The sequence below is a fragment of the Globicephala melas genome, chromosome 3, assembly GCF_963455315.2.
Source record: "Globicephala melas chromosome 3, mGloMel1.2, whole genome shotgun sequence".
NCBI classification, from domain to species: Eukaryota; Metazoa; Chordata; class Mammalia; order Artiodactyla; family Delphinidae; genus Globicephala; species Globicephala melas.
The window spans coordinates 29,240,968-29,260,662 of NC_083316.1; the positions used below are offsets into that span (position 1 = coordinate 29,240,968).

The 19,695-nt window shown below is 43.7% G+C and overlaps 1 protein-coding gene across 1 annotated transcript; it reads right to left on the bottom strand.

The window, feature by feature from the left end:
• Positions 1 to 11,949: 11,949 nt before the first annotated feature.
• On the bottom strand, positions 11,950 to 19,442 carry CAPSL (calcyphosine like). Its single transcript, XM_030843647.2, has 4 exons — positions 19,306 to 19,442; positions 16,026 to 16,203; positions 15,527 to 15,736; positions 11,950 to 12,051 (listed from the first exon to the last, which is right to left on the bottom strand). The coding sequence occupies exons 1-4, from the start codon at positions 19,440 to 19,442 to the stop codon at positions 11,950 to 11,952; spliced, it is 627 nt and encodes a 208-aa protein (XP_030699507.2).
• Positions 19,443 to 19,695: the final 253 nt, after the last annotated feature.

The window sequence follows — 19,695 nt, forward strand, 5'->3', positions numbered from 1 at the left end:
CAGCCTTCAGTGGGAATCCCAAGAAAGACTTAAGCTACATTTTCTGCCAAGACAGCTTGAATGGGGCAGTGCTCCAAGTGTGAGTGAAGGTCTGCTAGGGAAAATAATATTTCTTATACATCTGACTAGTAGACTATGATATAAAGATACATATATCCTCAACAAAAGCAGCATAGAAAATGAAAGAGCAAGTCAATCTTGCTAGAAGATTGAGGAAAGCTCTGTAAAACCTTTTAACTTTTGAATTGAACTTTGAAATATGAGCCAGTTTAGCAAATAATGACTTAGCTTGTTGCTGTTGCAACCCCAACTAGGTGTAGTGCAATCCACTCTGACACTAACTACGCAGAGTTAAGGCAGGCCCCAGAAATTAATGGGCACCACCCCCAACAAGAATGGTCTTCTTTCAGACATTTTCTGCTTATTTCTGGGCTCCCCAGGCTACTTATGCTTCTGTATTAGTCAGGGTTCTCCAGAGAAACAGAACCAAGTGTGTGTGTGTGTGTGTGTGTGTGTGCGAGTGTGTAGAGAAAAAGGACTTATTTTAAGAAATTGGTTCAGGGACTTCCCTGGCGGTCCAGTGGTTAAGACTCCACGCTTCCAATGCAGGGGGTGCGGGTTCGATCCCTGGTCAGGGAACTGGATCCCACGTACCCCGCAGCCACGAAAAGGAAATTGGTAATTGGTTTACATGATTGTGAGGACTGGCACTTCCAACACCTTAGGGCAAGCTGGCAAGCTAGCAACTGGTAAGAGTTGGTGTTGCATCTTGAGTCTGAATTCTACAGAGCAGGCCAGGCCAGCCAGAACCTCAGGCAGGGTTTCCATATTACAGTCTTGAATGTATAGCCATTCTCTTAGAAATGCAGGTTCCTACAACACCCTCAGGTTCATAAATTCCCTAGAATGACTCACAGAACTCAGGAAAGCACTCTACCTACAATTACAGTTTTATTATTAACGATACAAATCAGGAGCACTAGCCAGATGAAGATACGTAGGTGAAGTTTGACAGAGAAGGCAGGCTATGCTTTGCTCTTCTCCTGGAATCAAAGGGTGTCACCCTTCCTGCATATCAATTTGCTCACCAACCAGGAAGTGCTACTGAGCCTCAGTGTTCAAAAGTTTTTATTGGGTCTCATTGGTTAGGCATGCTTGATCAAAACACTGTCCACAGGCCTGAACACAATCTCCAGAACCTCTCCCCTCCTCAGAAGTTGGGATGGCCCAAACTTTCCACTCTCTAATTATGTGGTTAGTTTTTCTGGTGACCAGCCCCCATCCTGAAAATATCTAGGTCCTCACCCTATGTCACCTTCTCCCCATGACGTATTGAACCATGTTGTTCGGTTATTCTGATGAACTATCTCCAGATAAGATAATTCTCTTCTATTTAATTTTTCCCTCTAAGATGAAACAAGAATGCACCTGATTTCTGTTCTCATTTCCCTGGGGCTACAATAAGTTGCACTCCAAATAACAGGGAAATGCGATAGCCCTCAGAGCAACAATAAAATGGCTGTGATATTTTATACACAATGAATTAGAACAGAGGTATATAAAAGTACCCTAAAGAGACAAACATCAACTGCAAGCAGGCAAGGCAGACCAGCCTGAGTGATTTCACTGGACATGCCTAATTAACACGTCTAAAGTGAAGTGTGTGTCCCTCCTTATGGGCTGTTAGTCAGCCATGATGCATTGAAAACGAGACAGGTCAGAGAGGGCATCTTTGATTGTCCCCTCCAGGAACGGTTGGGAAAAGATTATGGTCTCACTAGCAAAATGAATGTTATAAACTGTCAGACTAATTTCAATAAATATTTTAATCTACATGCCCTTTCTTCTGATTCCAATGACCAAATAACTTCATAATAATAATTAAGTTTCCAAAAGGAGATCTGTCTCTAGGGCAAAACATTTCTCATTTACCAACATGAATAACTTGGTTCCAGTATGTGCAATAGGACATAGCTACACCTCCCCACAGAAATCCCCTGCATAGATATAGATGGAAAATTCCTAGGTCTTGTGTCATAGGGGCAGATAAAGGATGAGTTGCCTCAGTGTTATGGCAGCATGAATATCAAGGCCTGGAATAGAACTATGAGGCCCAAATGACAGGACTTGCTGATTAGAAAATAGTTACCTTATATGGCTGTAGGAGTTGTTTTCTTTGCTGCCAGTGTGGCTAAAGCTAGAGAGACCTCAGTTCTACCTCTAACCTGGCAAATACCTCACTCCATGTTGGTTTGAAGTATGCTTCTTTAAGAAAATGGAAGGTAATGGGACTGCTATTTCAAAGGTTATTCAAAAAGCTAGTTGGGACTTCCCTGGTAGCGCAGTGGTTAAGAATCTGCCTGCCAATTCAGGGGACACGGGTTCAAGCCCTGGTCGGGGAAGATCCCACATGCCTCAGAGAAACTAAGCCCATGAGCCACAACTACTGAGCCTGTGCTCTACAGCCTGCGAGCCACAACTACTGAAGCCCGTGCACCTAGAGCCCGTGCTCCACAAGAGAAGCCACTGCAATGAGAAGCCCGCACACCGCAATGAAGAATAGCCCCCGCTCGCCACAACTAGAGAAAGCCCGCGTGCAGCAACGAAGACCCAACACAGCCAAAAATAAATACATAAATGAATTATTTTTTTAAAAAAAGCTTGTTGTCCACCAAAATTTGTACTCTCCTGTCATTAGATAGATTTTCATTGGCGGGAATATTTCCTGCCCGGGACTGCACTTCCCAGACTCCTTTGCATTTAGATGTAATCGTGTGACTATTTATCATCAAATGGAGTGCAAGCAGAATTGATGTGTGTCACTTCCAGACCAGAGCTTTTCAGAAAGCTCTTCAGCCTTCTCTATACCTCTTTACCCTTTAGCCATGTGGATGTCATTGATGATGAAGCCCTAGAGAACAGCAGAGCCACAACACGGATTAGTCCTGCAACCTGAAATCACTGCACAGAGAAAAGCTGGTCACCGACCGTGAATAGCAGATACAGAAGACTGTTTCATGAATGAAAAATAAATATATTTTGTGTTTGAGCGTTTGTAAATGTGCAGGTTTATTTGCTACAGCAGTTAGTGTTAACCTAACACACCACAGGTATATCCTCTTGCACTGCTTAGTCATATCTGAGAATAAACTGCTAAAAGCAGCCTTGAACTGAGTGCTAAGCTGTCATTCTCTCATCCTCAAACCTAGACGAGGTCCTCTGATCTGGTCTCAGCAAACTTGAGAATTGCATTCTCCATAGTAGACGAATGGTTTGGATTCCAGTTTTAGTATCAGTTGCTATGAGCTTGTTCAATGGAGGTCTCAAGAGATAAAACCTACCCTCAGTGGGCTGCCACCCTCAGGTCTTTGAGGCTGGAAGGCTGCAGGACTCGGTCCTGGACAGTGAGAAATTCTCCAATTGAAATACCACCACACAAGTGCTACTTCTCTCCTTCATGTGCCCGGGAAGCACACATTTTCTACGGTACTTCCTTCAGACTTTCACGACTTTAAAGACAAAGAGAGGATGGCCCAGCAGTCAAAAATCATAAATTAGTATGTTCAACCAAAGGTGGGCAAATAATAAGTCAAGTGCCCTGGAAATATCCACGCTGGTATCTCTCTACCCCTCACTACTTGAAATGTTACCCAGAGACCAGAGGCATCAACATCACAGGGAAGCTTGTTAGAAAGGCTGAAGTTCAGTCCTTGCCCCAGATTTCTGAATCCAAATTAGCATATTAACAAGATCCCCATGGGATGTGTGTGCTCATCAAAGTTGGAGAAGCCCAGCTTTTAGCCTTCCATCTCCACTCCCACCCTCACTTCTTCTTTTCCAGGACGAAGGGTCTTTGGTTATGTCCAGCCATTTTTGTTCCCTGAGAAGCAGTCACTAGAGGAAGAGAATGGGTCAGGAAATGTGACATCATGAGCCTTGGGGAGCAGCCTGGAAGTGTGGGTTCAAAAGATGAATTCCAAAATCAAAGTCCCCCTCGCCAGTTTACCCCAAAGCCCCAGAAAGTCTCCAGGGCTTCTAATAGGCACTTCCCTTTCCTTGTGCATCTCTCTCACCTTAATATGCTGATCCAGGAAGTGAGTCACTCCTAGGAAGCCCAGCCTTCAGCCAGGTGGGCTAGCTCAGCTCACCTTCCTTTCGTCACAGGGGGCACTTAAGTCCCCTGTTCACGCAAGTGTGGTAATTTGCTGGGTTTTAATCTCCAGATCAAACTATAAAAATAGGCCCCCCCAAAAGTCATTGTATTTCAGAATAAAATAAATTTTACTTGCGAAGTATTCGCCAAGAGAAACTAAAATAAGTAAGCTCAGGAAATTTTACACAGATGGATGTTCCTCCAATTCTTTTATTATCACCTCCTGCTACAGACTCCAAAGACAGCAGATAAAGTGAAGGTGTGGAGAAACAGTGACATTTACACCTGCAAGAGGCACAACTATAACAAGTGCAGTATTTCACCTAAGGAACACCTCCCAGTCTCACTTTATGATTTTCTTTCTTCCTTCTTTCCTTCCTTTCTTTCTGATTTGAAAATATATTCTCAGGCATTTAAGGAAATGAACATGTTCCAGGTAATAAAATAAGATGATTGAAGATCTATTGCTTTTGAAATTCCAGATCTTCCAGAAACTTTAGTTCATCAAAATCTACAGCATTGGACTTCTTTCAAACTCATTCCATTCTCTGAGAGTCCCTGGTTTGCAAAAGAATTAACAGACAAAAGTCATAATCTCCAGGATTCTCTCATCATTAAAATGAAATAGGCATCGGCATCAATGGAAGGGCTAACACCAGCATAATAGTTCAAAAAGTCTTCTTTTGAAACCTGAGGGGGATAAAGGGCAAGGGAAAAAGAAGGAAATGGTGTCAAAACATGCGTGTCATTGTTTAGCGGTTTACGTTCTCCCTGAAATCTTTTCTATTGAGTTTGCTTTGCCACTGGACATCAGGCAGGGGCAGGCGAGTCAGCGGGGAAGCCCGGCTTGACTTTCCCCTCTGACTCTGAGATGCGGCGTTTGCAAGGGCCGCCAGAGACCTGCCTGCCCACTGGCCAGCTACAGTTTTCCCACAGCCATCATTTCTTGCAATAAGATAAACATCTCTAGAGTTGTGTTATCCAATACAGTAGCCACTAGTCACACGTGGCTTTTTTAATTAAACATAATAAAAAGTTCAGTTCCTCATTCACACTACCCCCTGTGGCTAGTGGCTGACATCTTGGAGAACACAATATAGGACGTTGCCGTCATCACAGAAAGTTCTATGTGACAATGCTGCTCGAGAGCATACTTTGTATCATGATACTTGTGGTTATTATTAATACATTAGAAAAGTTTATAGCATAAATGAATAGAGAAAAAGCCCTTTAGTGAAGGGGAGTCTAGACCAAACACAGAGAGAGGGATAAACCTAGAGAGGGGGGACCCTCCCGGGATCCTTGGGCACACAGGAGTACATGATGCCTGGGGTTCCATAGCACAGAGCAGGGGAGTAGCCACAGGAGAGGTGCTAAAGACACACTCACGCAACCGCCCAATTTGGCCAGGATACGTGTTAGTGTTTTATGCTTGGCCCTGTACTTCCGATAACAGGCAATAGAGTTAAGAGCAGAGACACAAAGAGCACAATCAACCTCTAGGTTCCATCTCTCTCCCGTCCCTCTTAACCTGCCCTGCTCCTTGATGTAGCCCAGAGAGTAATAATATTCCCCGTACTCTTTGAAGCATCGCTCAGAGGCCGAGCATTCTGGGAACTTGCTTGGCCCGTTAGGCAGTAGTCCAACCCTGCAGGAAAAGGAGTATTAACATCAAATTTTCAAACTCTCGTTCTTGGCTGTCAAAATAATGGTTTCTATGGGTAATTACGTTTTGTTCCTTTAAAAGCACAAGAGAGTACAATCTGAACAGAGCCTCGTCATTTTCAAAGAAACTTCATCACCTGTAACTGAAACGTCACACAGGTAAAATTTTAAATGATTTGAAAGCACCATCAGGGAAGTAAACTTTTAAAGAAGCAGGGTGTGTAACATGTTAGTTAATAAGAAGAAATATATTTTGGAAACACTTTAAAATGGAAATAGAAAAGATAGATGAACTATTTTATTATAAGAGTAGTTAATGTTTCAAGCCTTAAAATTGCAGAAATCCTACTAGATCAGAATCATGTTAATGGCAAGGCACAGTCTGATAATGGGACAAAATGACAAGGCTGATATCATAAATTAAACCATGTCTAACCTTGCAGCTCAAAAACTTCTCAATCTCTGGTTCCTAGAAATGATGTACTAACTATTACCATTAAAGACAAGTTCTTACTTTCAGGGCATACCTAGCTTACCATGCACAGCTTTTGAAACAAAATATTTAAACTTTTATGTCATAGATATCTAGTGAAATCTGCTTGATAAAACATTGTTTTTGAGCATAATTTCTTCCAATTTCTATTTGAAAATCCTATCAAGACAGGATTTACATATAGGAACAGCTCATTATCTAGAAAATAGCCTGTTTTCCAGTTATGCAAATAAAGTCTTGTCAACTAACTGTTGGCCTGATATTGTTTTATATGTGGGAACTTTTTATGACTAGCATAATAATTATACTTGTATGCAAATAGAGATCTCCAAGCAGCTGCAAAGTATACACGAATATAAGTAGGCACAGCCTTTATAACCTTCTTTACATTAGTGATTTGCTTCGCAGCCCCGTCTTTTTTAGTATAGATGAAACAAAAGTAAATTGTCACACAAACCCTACCTAAATGAGCTCCATTATTGGAGCCTAAATTAATGGTGATTTACTATATTCACTTTGCAGCTTCAAAGATAACCTGAAGTAAATGGGTGTTGAATGATATTGCTAAGTGAGATTTTAGGCATGACTAAGTATGAAATCTGTAGAATGGTATTTAGTTTCCCAGTTTCCTTGGAAACTAAAGGAATGATCTGGGTTTTCTGAGGTAATGCCTGATGTTTGCTAATACCCTGCATTTGTGCCCCACTTTATCCCATCAAGGTGGAAGCACTGTGGCAGGAGCAGGCCACTGGGCATCCATCATTTTCTCTCAACCGCAGGTCCGCATCCTGTCCTAAGCCTCCCTTGGAGCACTGATTGTCTCCAGTTCTGCATGCGGCCTGAGCGTTCCTAGGAGACCAGCAACTCAAACCTTTCAAGTTTAAGATCAAGATGTTCCCAGGATCAATACCAGTCCCTGAGCGCCAAGTGTTAAGACGAGTAAAGAAATAGGTACCCAAGTCTTCAATGACAGGATTACAAACTACAGGCTCAAGACTTGCTTCAAATTTCAAGTGCTTGGGGCTTCCCTGGTGGCGCAGTGGTTGAGAGTCCGCCTGCCGATGCAGGGGACACGGGTTCGTGCCCCGGTCCGGGTAGATCCCACATGCCGCGGAGCGGCTGGGTCTGTGAGCCATGGCTGCTGAGCCTGTGCATACAGAGCCTGTGCTCCCCAACGGGAGAGGCCACAACAGTGAGAGACCCGCGTACCGCAAAAAAAAAAAAAAAAAAAAAAATTTCAAGTGCTTGAGCTCTGAGTCGCCGGGTCCTTTGTAAATTTATTATGAGGTCTAGAGCAGGATGAAATTGGAGATGAACGATGGTTGTGTGGCCAGCGTGACGTAAAGCTGGGTGTGACCCTTCCTGCATCTGAGCTGCTTGCTACAGGTCCACTGTTGGGAGCAAAGGGGGAGCCGGAAACCCATGGTACTCACAGGACCTTTGGTGAAACAGAAAATGCATCCACAGCATTCAGTGGCTATTAGGACATTTATGATACTCCAGAGCAATAAAAATATATTCCATTTATGAAGAAGAGGGAGAAGTATCCAGAACAAAAGAAAATAGACCATTACATTTTGAGATGTTCCCTCCCTGATGCTGTCTACCTTTCTGGTGGTGGCGAGGCCCAACCTCAGCTACTGGTTGGTTGCTCATATTTTCAAGGGGTTTCTCTCCTGAGGAGCACCTTCCACTCCATTTTATGAGGGGAAATACTGGCTCTGGAGAAGCAGGTGTGAGAATGAAACAAAAAGCTCGTGCTATTCTCAGAGAGGAAGAGCTGTTTCACCACAACCCCTCACCACACCAACTGAGATGGCAAAAAGATCCCTTCTCACACAGTGCTCTTCTCAAAACCCCCAGCAATCACTTGTTTATGTTTCTTTCAACAGATTTCACCCATCATCTGTTTTAGAACACTTAATTTTAGGGGATTCATTTAGTCGTTTTTTTTAACTATTATTACAACAAATAACTAGCTCTCTCTATCAAGGTTTATGTCATTTTCATACAAGCAACTTGGAGGAGTAAAATTATGCTTAGAAATACGGCTTTCAAAGGATCAATTACATGAAAATAACATTATATAACAATCTATCAGACCCTCGGCACCTTTGTTTTCCCTTCAATCATAAGAATTTCTAAAATTTAAAACTTTGTTGCGTCTTTCAACAAGCTCTTCATTTAAAAGAACAGCCTATAATTTCCAGGAAAGCAAGTTTGCTGACTAATCTGAAAAACTGGAAGTTGTGAAGTTGTTTTTTATTCTATGCCCCAAAGAGAGACGCGTAAATCCAAAAAGGTACACTGCTCAGAGCGTGTTAGTAGAATTTCATGAGGAAAGGGTAGAAAGGCACCCACACACCATCCTAGAATACATCTGGTTAATTTAACCTCCACTTGATTAAACATCAGTAGAATAAATTGCATCTGTAGGGAGCCTGATGAGGGTTGAATCATGACCTGCTTGTACTCTTGTGATTCAGTGAGGTGTCCCATACCGGCCAGGAGAAGTGAAGGGCCAGTGACCTACCTCCAAGAATAGAAGGGTATTTTCCTTGACTGTCTACACCCATCAGATCCACTACATAGTTCTTCCACACACCACCATGTGAAGGGTCCCAGCCTCCCTGATTCAGAAGCCAGATGAGACTCAGAGAGGGGAACTTCAGTGTCCACGCTTCCCTTCCTCTTTGATCTCTTAAAGACTGTGGGCAGTTAGATTGGCCCCAAAGCCAGTAGTTTTGTTTGCATTTATTCTAGCACATTGCTTATCCCCACAGCCTAGAAAAGAACATGGCACATGGCAGTGGCTCAATAAGTATTTTTTGACGGGATGTCTTTTCACCCGAAAACCCTAATGTATGCAGCCTACTTGGAGGAGGCCCAGCTCTGCCTTAAAAGCCGCTATTACGGTATGAAACGTGACTCCATGCTTGCCACCAAACCACAAAGAACCATACATTGTCCTCCAGAGGGCCATCTGGGGTCTGGAAAGAAATCCTATCAGGGTTTAAATGACTGAAAATCAGCCCCGCAGACTGGCTGGAAGAATTGTGCCTCAGTCTACAATTCAACTCATGCATCTTGGGTTTCTTGTTTGCCCTCTAACTGGAATTCAGGCAGGATGTGCTCCAGCTCTTGACAGCGACTGAGTCAGGGCTCCTCCATTCTTCCCTGGGTTTGCCTTGCGGGGAGTTAGAAACCCAGATTCAGTACCGATACTGGTAGCTTGTTCTGACCAATCCTGATTCTCAGAATTCTCATTGTTCCTGTTTCATGAAACGCTGCCAATCTCATCCTCTGCTCTTTGGCTTATTTGTGTAAGTTTCTATCTGCGGCCCAGGCCTAACAGTTGAAGCGCTCCCAAGGGTTCTTTGGGAGACACTTTTTGTGTTTTATCCTCTTACCTAAGTGGTCAGTTTATCTATTTTTTTTTTAATTACAAAGGGAGTAATGTTTTAAATGTACAAGTTAAAATATATATATATATATACACAGAAAAAATATGAGCAAATAATGTTTTTAATGACCCTTCTCTGTTCCTCCCACTGCTACCAGAAGGAATAGATTTAAATAATGAGTGATCGCTGATTAGGCCAGAAATCACAGGTTAAGACTGAGAACAGGAGTGGAGTGATCCTTGACCATCAGGTTATTAGATCTGGTTTCCGGAGGGCAATGGGGCCGTGGTGGAATCCTCGCTGCAGTCCAGAACCTAACCTGCTAGAAGGGAGGTGACTTAATGTGACTCAATACACTGTGAGGCATGGATTAGCAGAAATCTGATAGCAGTGTCCTGTGCCCCAATTAGACAGGAAGCTAAGTACTGCTGGGGAAGACAAAGCTGATAGCTGCAACCTAGTCCTTCTTCAGAATCACATGCTAATTCTATGGCCCCAGTTAAGCAGAGGCATGAGTCATTCCCAGAATCAAAGACACAAATTATCTAGAGCAGCAGGCTTGAACCCCACCGTGCGCAGATAACCGGGGGCCTCTCCTTAGTCACAATCTGCAAGGTATAGGCTGCAGAAGACATGGATATTTTCCCTGTCCATTTCTTCATAGTTTCTTCTGGCTTTCTACATCATTCCTACATATTTCTTCATAATACTTGGCACCTTTTGGACTGCCGCCATCTACATAAGGCTACATAATAAATCCAATGGAAAACCAGACTTGTGCCATTAATTTGCAAAACAAAAGCTAGCTTCCCATGATATGGGGATGCTCTCATCCTCAAGAAAAGGTCTCTTTTCCAGCCTGTCACCAGGAGAACTGAGAGTTTAGCTTCTCAACAACAAACAAAGCAAGGCATCCTCTTTGATGATTGCTACTATTATCATCTGGAAACATCTGTTTTCACAATTCTTAAATCAATGTATATCCTGATCCCACCTTCCAAATCTGTGAAGTAAAAAGTAAACAAATGAATTGATACAAAAAATGGCAAGTGTGTTCCGACACTAAATCCAGAGCCACTTAAATACATAAGATCATAAAGGGAAAAATTACCCCAATCTATGTCCCTGAACTAGGGAATGAGTGCAGCCAGGGACAGAGTGACAAAAAGGACTGTCCCTGAGTAACAAGGTCATTCCCTCCGGCACCATAGCCAGAGGGTTAGTCACCGTGTTTTTATCTCTGGCCCAGAAACAGGACACACAGAGAGAGAGCTGCAGTTTCAGTATCTACTTTCCAGCAGCAGGGGCTACCTTTGCTTAGAAGCCTTTCCTGGGGAGATGCTCACACATCAACAGTATGAAGCCAAAGCTTAGACCTGGAGGAGAAGGCATTGACACACGAAGTGTCAGGATGGAAAAGCTGCTTTGGAGTGCCTGTGATCCTAGTCTATGCCATGCCCCACCTCCTTGTGCTGGTGGGGACTTCAGTGTGATGGGCCAACAGCAGGGAGGGGAGAGCTGAATACTCCAGCAGACCACTGATATGATCTGCCCACTCACAGCTGAGATGTCCCACATAAATTCTGAGAGCACAGCCCAGCCTCAGAATTTAACCACAGAAACAGTCCTGGCTCTACTGCTCAAGGAAATGGTCTCCAGTCTCACACCAGCCTTTAAAATGACCCAAAAAAGTCATTTTAAATCTATTCGCCAAACAGAGGCTTCCCGAAACCACAGGCAGAGAAACTCAACATTCAGTTATAGAAATAGAGGCAAACGTGAGGTCTCCTTCTGGTCCCCAAATTGGGACTGAGGCACATGAAGATTTACAGTCATTCATAAAAATAGGTGAATTCTTCCACCTAGAAATGGACCATCTAATAGGATATGGAGAAACACTCTGGGTGCATGGGTGGGATAATACTTAAACTTTTATTAATGGCCAAGGAAGAAATCTAATGTTTATTAGAGACCTGGATATATCAGCCTGGCTCTAGGAGATTTTCGGACGTTATTTTAACTAATTCCTATTTTAGAGCTAAAGAAGCAGCCTCAGAGAAGTCACAGTTCAATACTTAGTTTCTTCATTTCTGCCCTAGAAAATGCATTGTACGTGAGCACGGAAGAAACCCTGGGGTGAACGTGAACTCAGCTATGATCCTGGTTTTGAGCTGATGCTTAATCATTTGGAGCCACATGGCAGCACTCAAATCCCTGGTGCCCAGGTCATACATTTAGAGCTTCCAGGCAGTTCTCATCATGATGAGGAAATACACATCGGTGTCCGTGGAAGCGCTCACCCCGGCATAGTAGTTCATAAACTCCTCGGGGGTCACCTACAGTGGAAAACTAAGAAACGAAAACAAAACTTTGCTTCTCACCATTTCAGTGGAGGCCCATCTCCAGGACCTGTAAATGGGAGGGAAATTTCAGTCGCTTTTTAGGGACACAGCTGAGGAACAGATCTAGAACAAGAGAAAAAGTGGGGTTGACGATGGAGTGAGGGGGTGGCCGAGGGGGAGAGGGGAAGAAAGTCTTGAAAATTTCCAAACCAACCTAAATGGAAAGTGAGATACAGGTCTTGTCTTCCTTTAAGAGCAGAAGCCCTTCTGTTCACGTAAGCAAGACTGAAACTCAGAATAAGAAACAAGTTTTCTTTAACCACAGTGAATACCGTCTTTCTGTGACACGTCAGAAACATCACCTCATGTCCTTGTGTCAAGACAAGAAATGTTTTACCTTTCAAAAAATGGAGCTCAGGCTTATGGGTAAGGAAACAGATTTCCTGTTAAACACTCCTGGGCTTCATGCTTTTTTAAGATACATGTTACTCATTCTAGGCACAGAGGAAGTTAAAAAGATACCCCCTGCTCCGTGCCCCCTTGGGTTCTCTCTTCTCCCATGCCTGTTTCAACTAATATTTTTATCTGTGCTAGGATTTTACTTTACTTTCCTTCCAGAAAAAAGAAAAAACTGTTACCAATTTATTCTTTAAGAGGTGGAGGTGAAATGTACACTCTAATTCAACCATATTGGCTGACACAATTGGTTGATTGAGGGAAATAATTGTCCCCTGGTTGGATCTCTATAACCAGTGAATGTAGCCCCAAGTATAGACTTGCTTATATGGGAGAATGCAGACACAATAATGATGGCTGTTTTGGAAATTTATTGTTTTTCTAGTTAGCCCTCAAATTTCAATGTCGTGAGAGATTGAAAACATCACAAAAAGTGAAATCCGTAAACAATTCAAAACCCCTTTCTAGTCCATAACAGCAAACTCCTCTCCCACCGAGTCTTTGGGAACATAGCTATCTCTTCCACGAATCACGTGAGCTGAATGACCCACTTACTCTTTTTGCTGAAATTATAAATGAACAGAGAAAAAAGTCTCAGGATCCACAGTCCTCTCCCTGTACTGACCTCTTCCACCTGTCTGTCCCCCCAAAATAGCAAAAAGTAGTTGGAAGAAAGGCGTTGAATGGAGTTACTAATTGAGCTGCGCTTATCAGTGTCTGGAAGTAGAATTAAATAATATATGTACATAGCTTTGGTAAAAATTAGAATACCATTAACGTCTCTTTTCTTGCATTTCTTTATTTCTGTCCTCCTTTGCATTCCCCGGTTATCCAACCTTAAGCTCCATCTGGAGTTCCTTTATACTGACAGTTCCTTGGGCATTTAAAATGATTCAACGTGGAAAAGTGTGAATCGCATGTCACTTTTCAGAAACATTTTCATTATGTCTATTAAATGGAATATCCCTGTAAAGTCCTTGGCACAATGGCTGGGAGACAGTAAGCACTCAATAAATATCCCTTAGATTCATAATTATGCTAAATGAGGTTCCTGTGCATAATGTATGTAGTCATTAAATCAGGCACTTCTGAATCTTTTAGAGGCAAGGATCTCAAATACAACTGTGAATAAGAGTCATTTGGGATACTTATTAAAACTGTAAATCCTTGAGCTTCATCTGTTCCCCCCATGCCCAGCACAAAAAAAATCAGATTCTTCAGTTCTTCAGGGCAGCCAGCAACCTGCATTATGAATCCATTCCCCAGATGGTGAACGTGCACAGAGTGGGGATTTATGCAGGGTCTGTGAAATTCAGGTGACATCAAATGCTGTAACTGCTAAAAACCCCAGTAACCCTCACGAGTATTTGAGAACCTAATGTGGCTTGCGAAGATAAATGTCAAAAGAAATGGGGTGAGAGCTTTAAATCAGCTGAATCACAACAACTGGCTACTTTGACTTGGGTTAGAGAAAAGGGCAGCTGAGGTTTCCCCAGCAACGAGGAGGAACCACCTGCAGAAAAGAGGTAAATACACCCTGGGATCCCATGTAGAGTTGGGCTAATTTGGGGAAATGGCAGTTGACTCTTTTTCCACTGCCATCTCAGAGATCAAAGGGCAGCCATATGGGAAGAAAACATACGGTTCTGCTGTTTCTGTCCCTACGCGTTTGCCTGCCCGACAGAATCTAGGCTCCTTTTTTATCCACCTCTGCAATCACTTCGGGCTAAAATGAAGGGTATTTCTCTGTCCCTGGCAGGAAAATGTCAGCAGAAAGGACAGAAAGATCTCCTTCCTGCCCTCTTCAACCCTCGCTCATTGGACTCACCACAAAGTTTCACGGAAAAAAAAAATTGGGGGAAATTCCCTTCAGGATGAGAAGGCTTGTTTCTTTCTACCATCTCTGCTTCCAGCTCACTGTCCCACTAAATCCTTCCTGTGTGGCTAAGGGGTCAGGAGTAACCCTCCCCAGGGTTCTGCTGCCTCAGCCACGCAGAGAACTCCCTTCCCCATAACCATAACCTTCAGGACACCTCAGGGCAGAACTGATCTTGGGTTAAAAATCCCATTTCTGGGCTTCCCTGGTGGCGCAGTGGTTGAGAGTCTGCCTGCCAATGCAGGGGACACGGGTTCATGCCCCGGTCCGGGAGGATCCCACATGCCACGGAGCGGCTGGGCCCATGAGCCATGGCCGCTGAGTCTGCGCGTCCGGAGCCTGTGCTCCACAACGGGAGAGGCCACAACGGGAGAGGCCACAACAGTGAGAGGCCCGCGTACTGAAAAAAAAAAACATCCCATTTCTGGCTGTTGATAAAAGACAGAGGACATTTCCATCTGAGCCTAGACACAGTTATGGAGGTATAATTCCTTACCCTACCAAGTGACACGTTTGTAACTTGAAGACACCAGTTATTGGAGATGCGTGATTGCTTTTGTCCTTAAGTTCACTGGAGTTTAGAAATGCGAGTTCATCTCAAAGCCCACCAAAGATTAAATCAAAGTGAATTCTGTTATCTGGCATTCCCTTTACTGAACACTTCCCTGAAATGGCATTTCCATGTAGCAAAGTATGATGACAAATGATGCTCATAAGGGTGTATGAAAAAGGCATGCAGCATCCTGAAATGCTCTGTGAATCATGTTCTCTAAAATTGAATTATGGTCTCATCTTGAAGTTAAATGTACGTTATTATCATCAAATTCCCTGGAATTAGGCTAGTTGTGTATGGTACATACGGCAACCATGAAATAGAACATTTAACCAAAATACCACAGTCTTCAGATGATGGGTATTTCGCTGTATGTGGTTCCCCTACCAATATATGGGCACACACACACACACACACATTTTTACTACTTTTGTTCTCAGCTTTCTAGATAGTCACCAAGGAAACATTTTACTTCTATTTATAAAAAATATGGTATAAGTATTTTTAAGGTTTTTGGTCTGTTTCCCATTTACAATTACAGATCGGATAGAAGAAATTTCACTAGATTAAGCTCTTTCACTCACCACTCCATCTTTGTCATAGGGTGAGTCAAAGTTATCCAGAAATTTCCGGAACACTTGCTCCTCTGTCCATTCTCCGTTTTGGTACTTCGGGCGGTGTTTTGCACTGTACACCTCACGAAGGTCTTCAATTGTTATCACGCCATCTCCAGTCTTGTCTAACTTTCTAAAAGCTTGCATAATTACCTCTTTTCTGGCTCTGGACATTGGAGGCTAGATACGTAGGAAAGAAACACATACACAGACACACACAAGCAGATGAGCTTTTCCTGTATCATCTGTGATGAAATATCTTACTCCTCTCAGTGACGTGCAATTGTTTGTGTGCTGCTAAAGGATGTGCATTATGACTGCTCCACAAGACCCCTGAGCCTGCACTCGGTCTCCTGCCAGCCTCCCCCACGGTGTGCTAACAGCTTCTGAAAACCAAGCCTCACAACAGCCAACCCAAACCACTCGAAAGCCAAACCCAGTAGATGCGGTGATTCATGGGACCACTTACTCTTAATGCGAGAAGAAATCCATTAAAGTCTATTGTTCCATTTCCATCTTTATCAGACCTCTGGAAAAGCTCTTCTGCCTCTTCCTTTTCCATGACCACAGCATAATCATTTAACCCTTTCACAAATTCTTTGAAACCAAGGGTTCTGTTGTTATTGTCATCCATAATTCGAAACGCTCTGAAGATAAAACACACATACAAAAGAAGAAGAAAAAACACAGAGAACAAGGTGTAAGAATAAAGATTTCAGAAGAAAACCACTCTCAAGGTTTTTCTGAAGTAAAAGACAAGTCTTAGACTCTTCTCTGTACCCTCCTCCCAAATCTGGTGAGCCTCTTCCCAGTCTCTCAGAAAAGAAAACAAACCTTTAAAAATATACTGTATGATTCTAATTCTATGACATTCTGAAAAAGGCAAAACTTATAAAGGTGGTAAAAAGACAAAGGGAAGGGGAGAAAGATTAGGTGAAGCACAGGGGATTTTGGGGGCAGTGAAACTACTCTGTATGATACTATAATGGGAGATACAGGACTTGCATTTGCTAAAGCCCATAGAACCTCACAGTACGAAGAGTACACTTTAATGTGTACATTAAAATTAGTTAGGAGTTCAGGGGATCCCAGGAAGGAATGCAGACCGTGACAAGAGAATCTAACTGTTGTTTAAAAGTTTGAGGCAATCTCACTGAAGGGGGATGGGGAGACGAAGATGCCGACTTAAGTAACTCTGGAAACGAGTAGAGTTTGTAAGACTAAAGACAAAAAGAACTGCACTTAACCTCTGTACTCTAGTTGACAAAGGTATTTCCTGTGGAGATATGAGTTAACAATTATCATATTGCTATACGGGTACCCTAGCACTGAACAATTAAATGAATGGCTGGTGGATGGTGGCAGGCAGGCTTCTCACTGTTGGAATGGGGATTTATAGCTAAGTTAGTGCAGTAAGCTAGAAGGATCTGATCCATGTGGTAGAGGATTGAGTTGGAGACATCAGTATGAACTCATGTTATAAACGTAGATGATTAATATATAATGTATACATGATTACATACATATATACATATACATACACACACGGGTTAGTATAAACACATATATTTCCTTGTTCTAGCTAAGAGGACCTGGAAGTAACAACCCAGTAAGAACCAGCACATCTACAGCCTAGATCTTGGTTTCTAATACAATTCTCCAGTAAAAGTATCTGACTTTCTTGGAGAAATCTCTGATCCTAGAATTGGGGCAGGAAATATGCAAGATGAGACTGGAGTACCTTATACCAGAAAGTAAGGGGGAAAAAACTCTACACTGATGGGGATACCTTAAAGGGACACAGAAGCCAACTGAAGAGCTCCCAAGGCCAAAACTGGACCAATTTGAGCAATAAGTAGTGTTCAATTATAAACCAAAGTATAAAATGAATATCCATGAGTTAATATTGGTTTAAGTAAATGATTGAATAAATAAGTGTGAGAGGAGAGACGTTTCTCCTGCAGAAGAATTTCAAATAAATTATGTTCATTCTCTGTCCTGAAGGAGCAAAGCCTACTCCCCACACCCTAAGTAGGACTCTGCATAGAGACTTCCCTTTAAAGAGTTCAACATGGAAAGGCAGTGGGGAGAGTAACTCTACACTGGAGAAGCCAGACAGGCACGGCCTCAGCCAGGTGACCAAGGTCAACTTCAGTAGGGATAAACCATGTTGATAGCACGCATGCATCCGTGATGTGACATGATGAAAATGGCACTCTACTTCTGTGGTCCTCACAGAAACAAAATCCCAGTCTAATAATAAGAAAAAAAGGGGGAAGGGGCAGCCAACCCTTGAGCTGAGGAGAAATTTAGGGAAGGGCAAGGCCAGTAAAGGCGAGGTGGCAGAGGGCACGTTCAAGCAAACGGCCAAGGATGAGACGGTGTCTGTTCACGATAAACTGGTTCACGGTGGGAGGGGTGGTAAGGGTGTGGGGTGGAGATGGCATAGATGGCAGGAGGCATTCAGTTGAATGGGCCAGGAAGTGGACCATGGGTGGTGGTCATGAAGGGTTTGCACCGAGAACAAGAATGTGGCCCCAGGATGAAAGAGGTAGAGGGTGGAGTGATACAATATTAAAGGGAAGTGGACTGGTCTTCCAGTTGGACTGTGACAGCCTGGCTACAGCCTGGGCTTCTGACAGAGCTCAGCGTGGTCTGAGATTTGGGGGACTGTGGAAAGTGACATTCCAGAGCTCAGTAGAAGTGAAGCCTGCCGCAGCCTCCAGATGGGAGGTTGGAGGCCTCTGGCGTGGCATCCTGCATTTCCCTAACATATAACTCTCACACCAGGAGGATTCCCATTTTTGTGGCTCTCAGCGTCCTGAGTCTAAGCCCTCCATGAGTCCAGGGGAAGCCTTGTTCACCCATGAATCCCCCAAGATGTCACGATGCCTGGCGCATGGCAGGCACTGGATTTAGTCTGTTGGAAAGAGAGAATGCTCAGGACCTGCCCTCGGGACGCTTACAATCTCTTTCCACTCGGGTTTCTCAGTCCTGAGGGCTACTCCCACTCTCAGAGGGCCGGGAACAGAAGCTGTTCTCCTATGGAGCTGGGGGAGTCCCATGGGCAGTGAGCTGTTGATTATCTGACAGGCAATTCCGAAGCCCCTGGAAGTGATGGAGACACCAGTGCTACAAGTGGAACTCCAAAACCTGCAACTGCATCTAAATCAGTATTCCTTCCTCCTTCTTCTAATTTGGCCCCTAATTTCTTTAAGATTAGAGAACTTTCCATATTTATTCACACCAAACCTCTGACCCTAAGCTCAGTGAACACTTCTATAGCATATCCATTTCCTTTTCTGGGCATGCAGAAGGCATTTCTCAGCCTCTCCTGAACCTGCTGGGAGTTTGGGGTTAGTAGGTGCAAACTATTACATGTAGAATGGATAAACAACAAGGTCCTAGTGTATAACATAGAGAACTATTTCCAATCTCCTGGGATGATTCGGCCCCTATTGCCACAGCTTTAGGGAGTGTTTCTCTCATTGCCCTGCTAGGTGTCTCTAATACCTAGACACGCTTCTACCTTCACCTCAAGTTGTCCCAGTAGCTGCACTTAAGAACCAAAAATTGTCACAGGGGACCTCAGAGATGAGTGCTTCCAAACTCTGCATTTTACAAACAAGGAGCTGAGAACCCAGGAGGAAGTGAGTGAGTGCCCGAGGCCACACCGCCAGAATTCGCCTCATCTGGCTGCACCCTGCTTTTCTCCTCCATCTTCCCACCACCCACAGCCCAGGTCCTACCTGCCAAGCCCTTTGATGCCCGCGGAGGCCCTGGCTAGGCACTGCAGGCGGAGCCTTTCGATGGGGTCAGTGGCCGTGGTGAGTTTCTGCTTGTCCTGGATCGCCATCTCTCGGTCGTGGCGTGCCGTCCCCGCCATCTGAGAGGGAATCCATTCGAGTCAGCGGGGCTCAGGCCTCCTCGCCTGCCTCTGACAGGGCAGGGTGACCACAGCCTCGCTGAGAAGGAAATTCACAGCACGCTCTCTCATTCACTTCACAAGAACCTTCTCAAACCTCCCAGAATTTCCAACTTTCAGCTACACCAACTATGTCCTGTCATATTTATGCCTTGCTTGTCTAGTCCTGAAAGCCTCTGATCTCTGGCCTGGACAATAGTTTTAAACATACAGC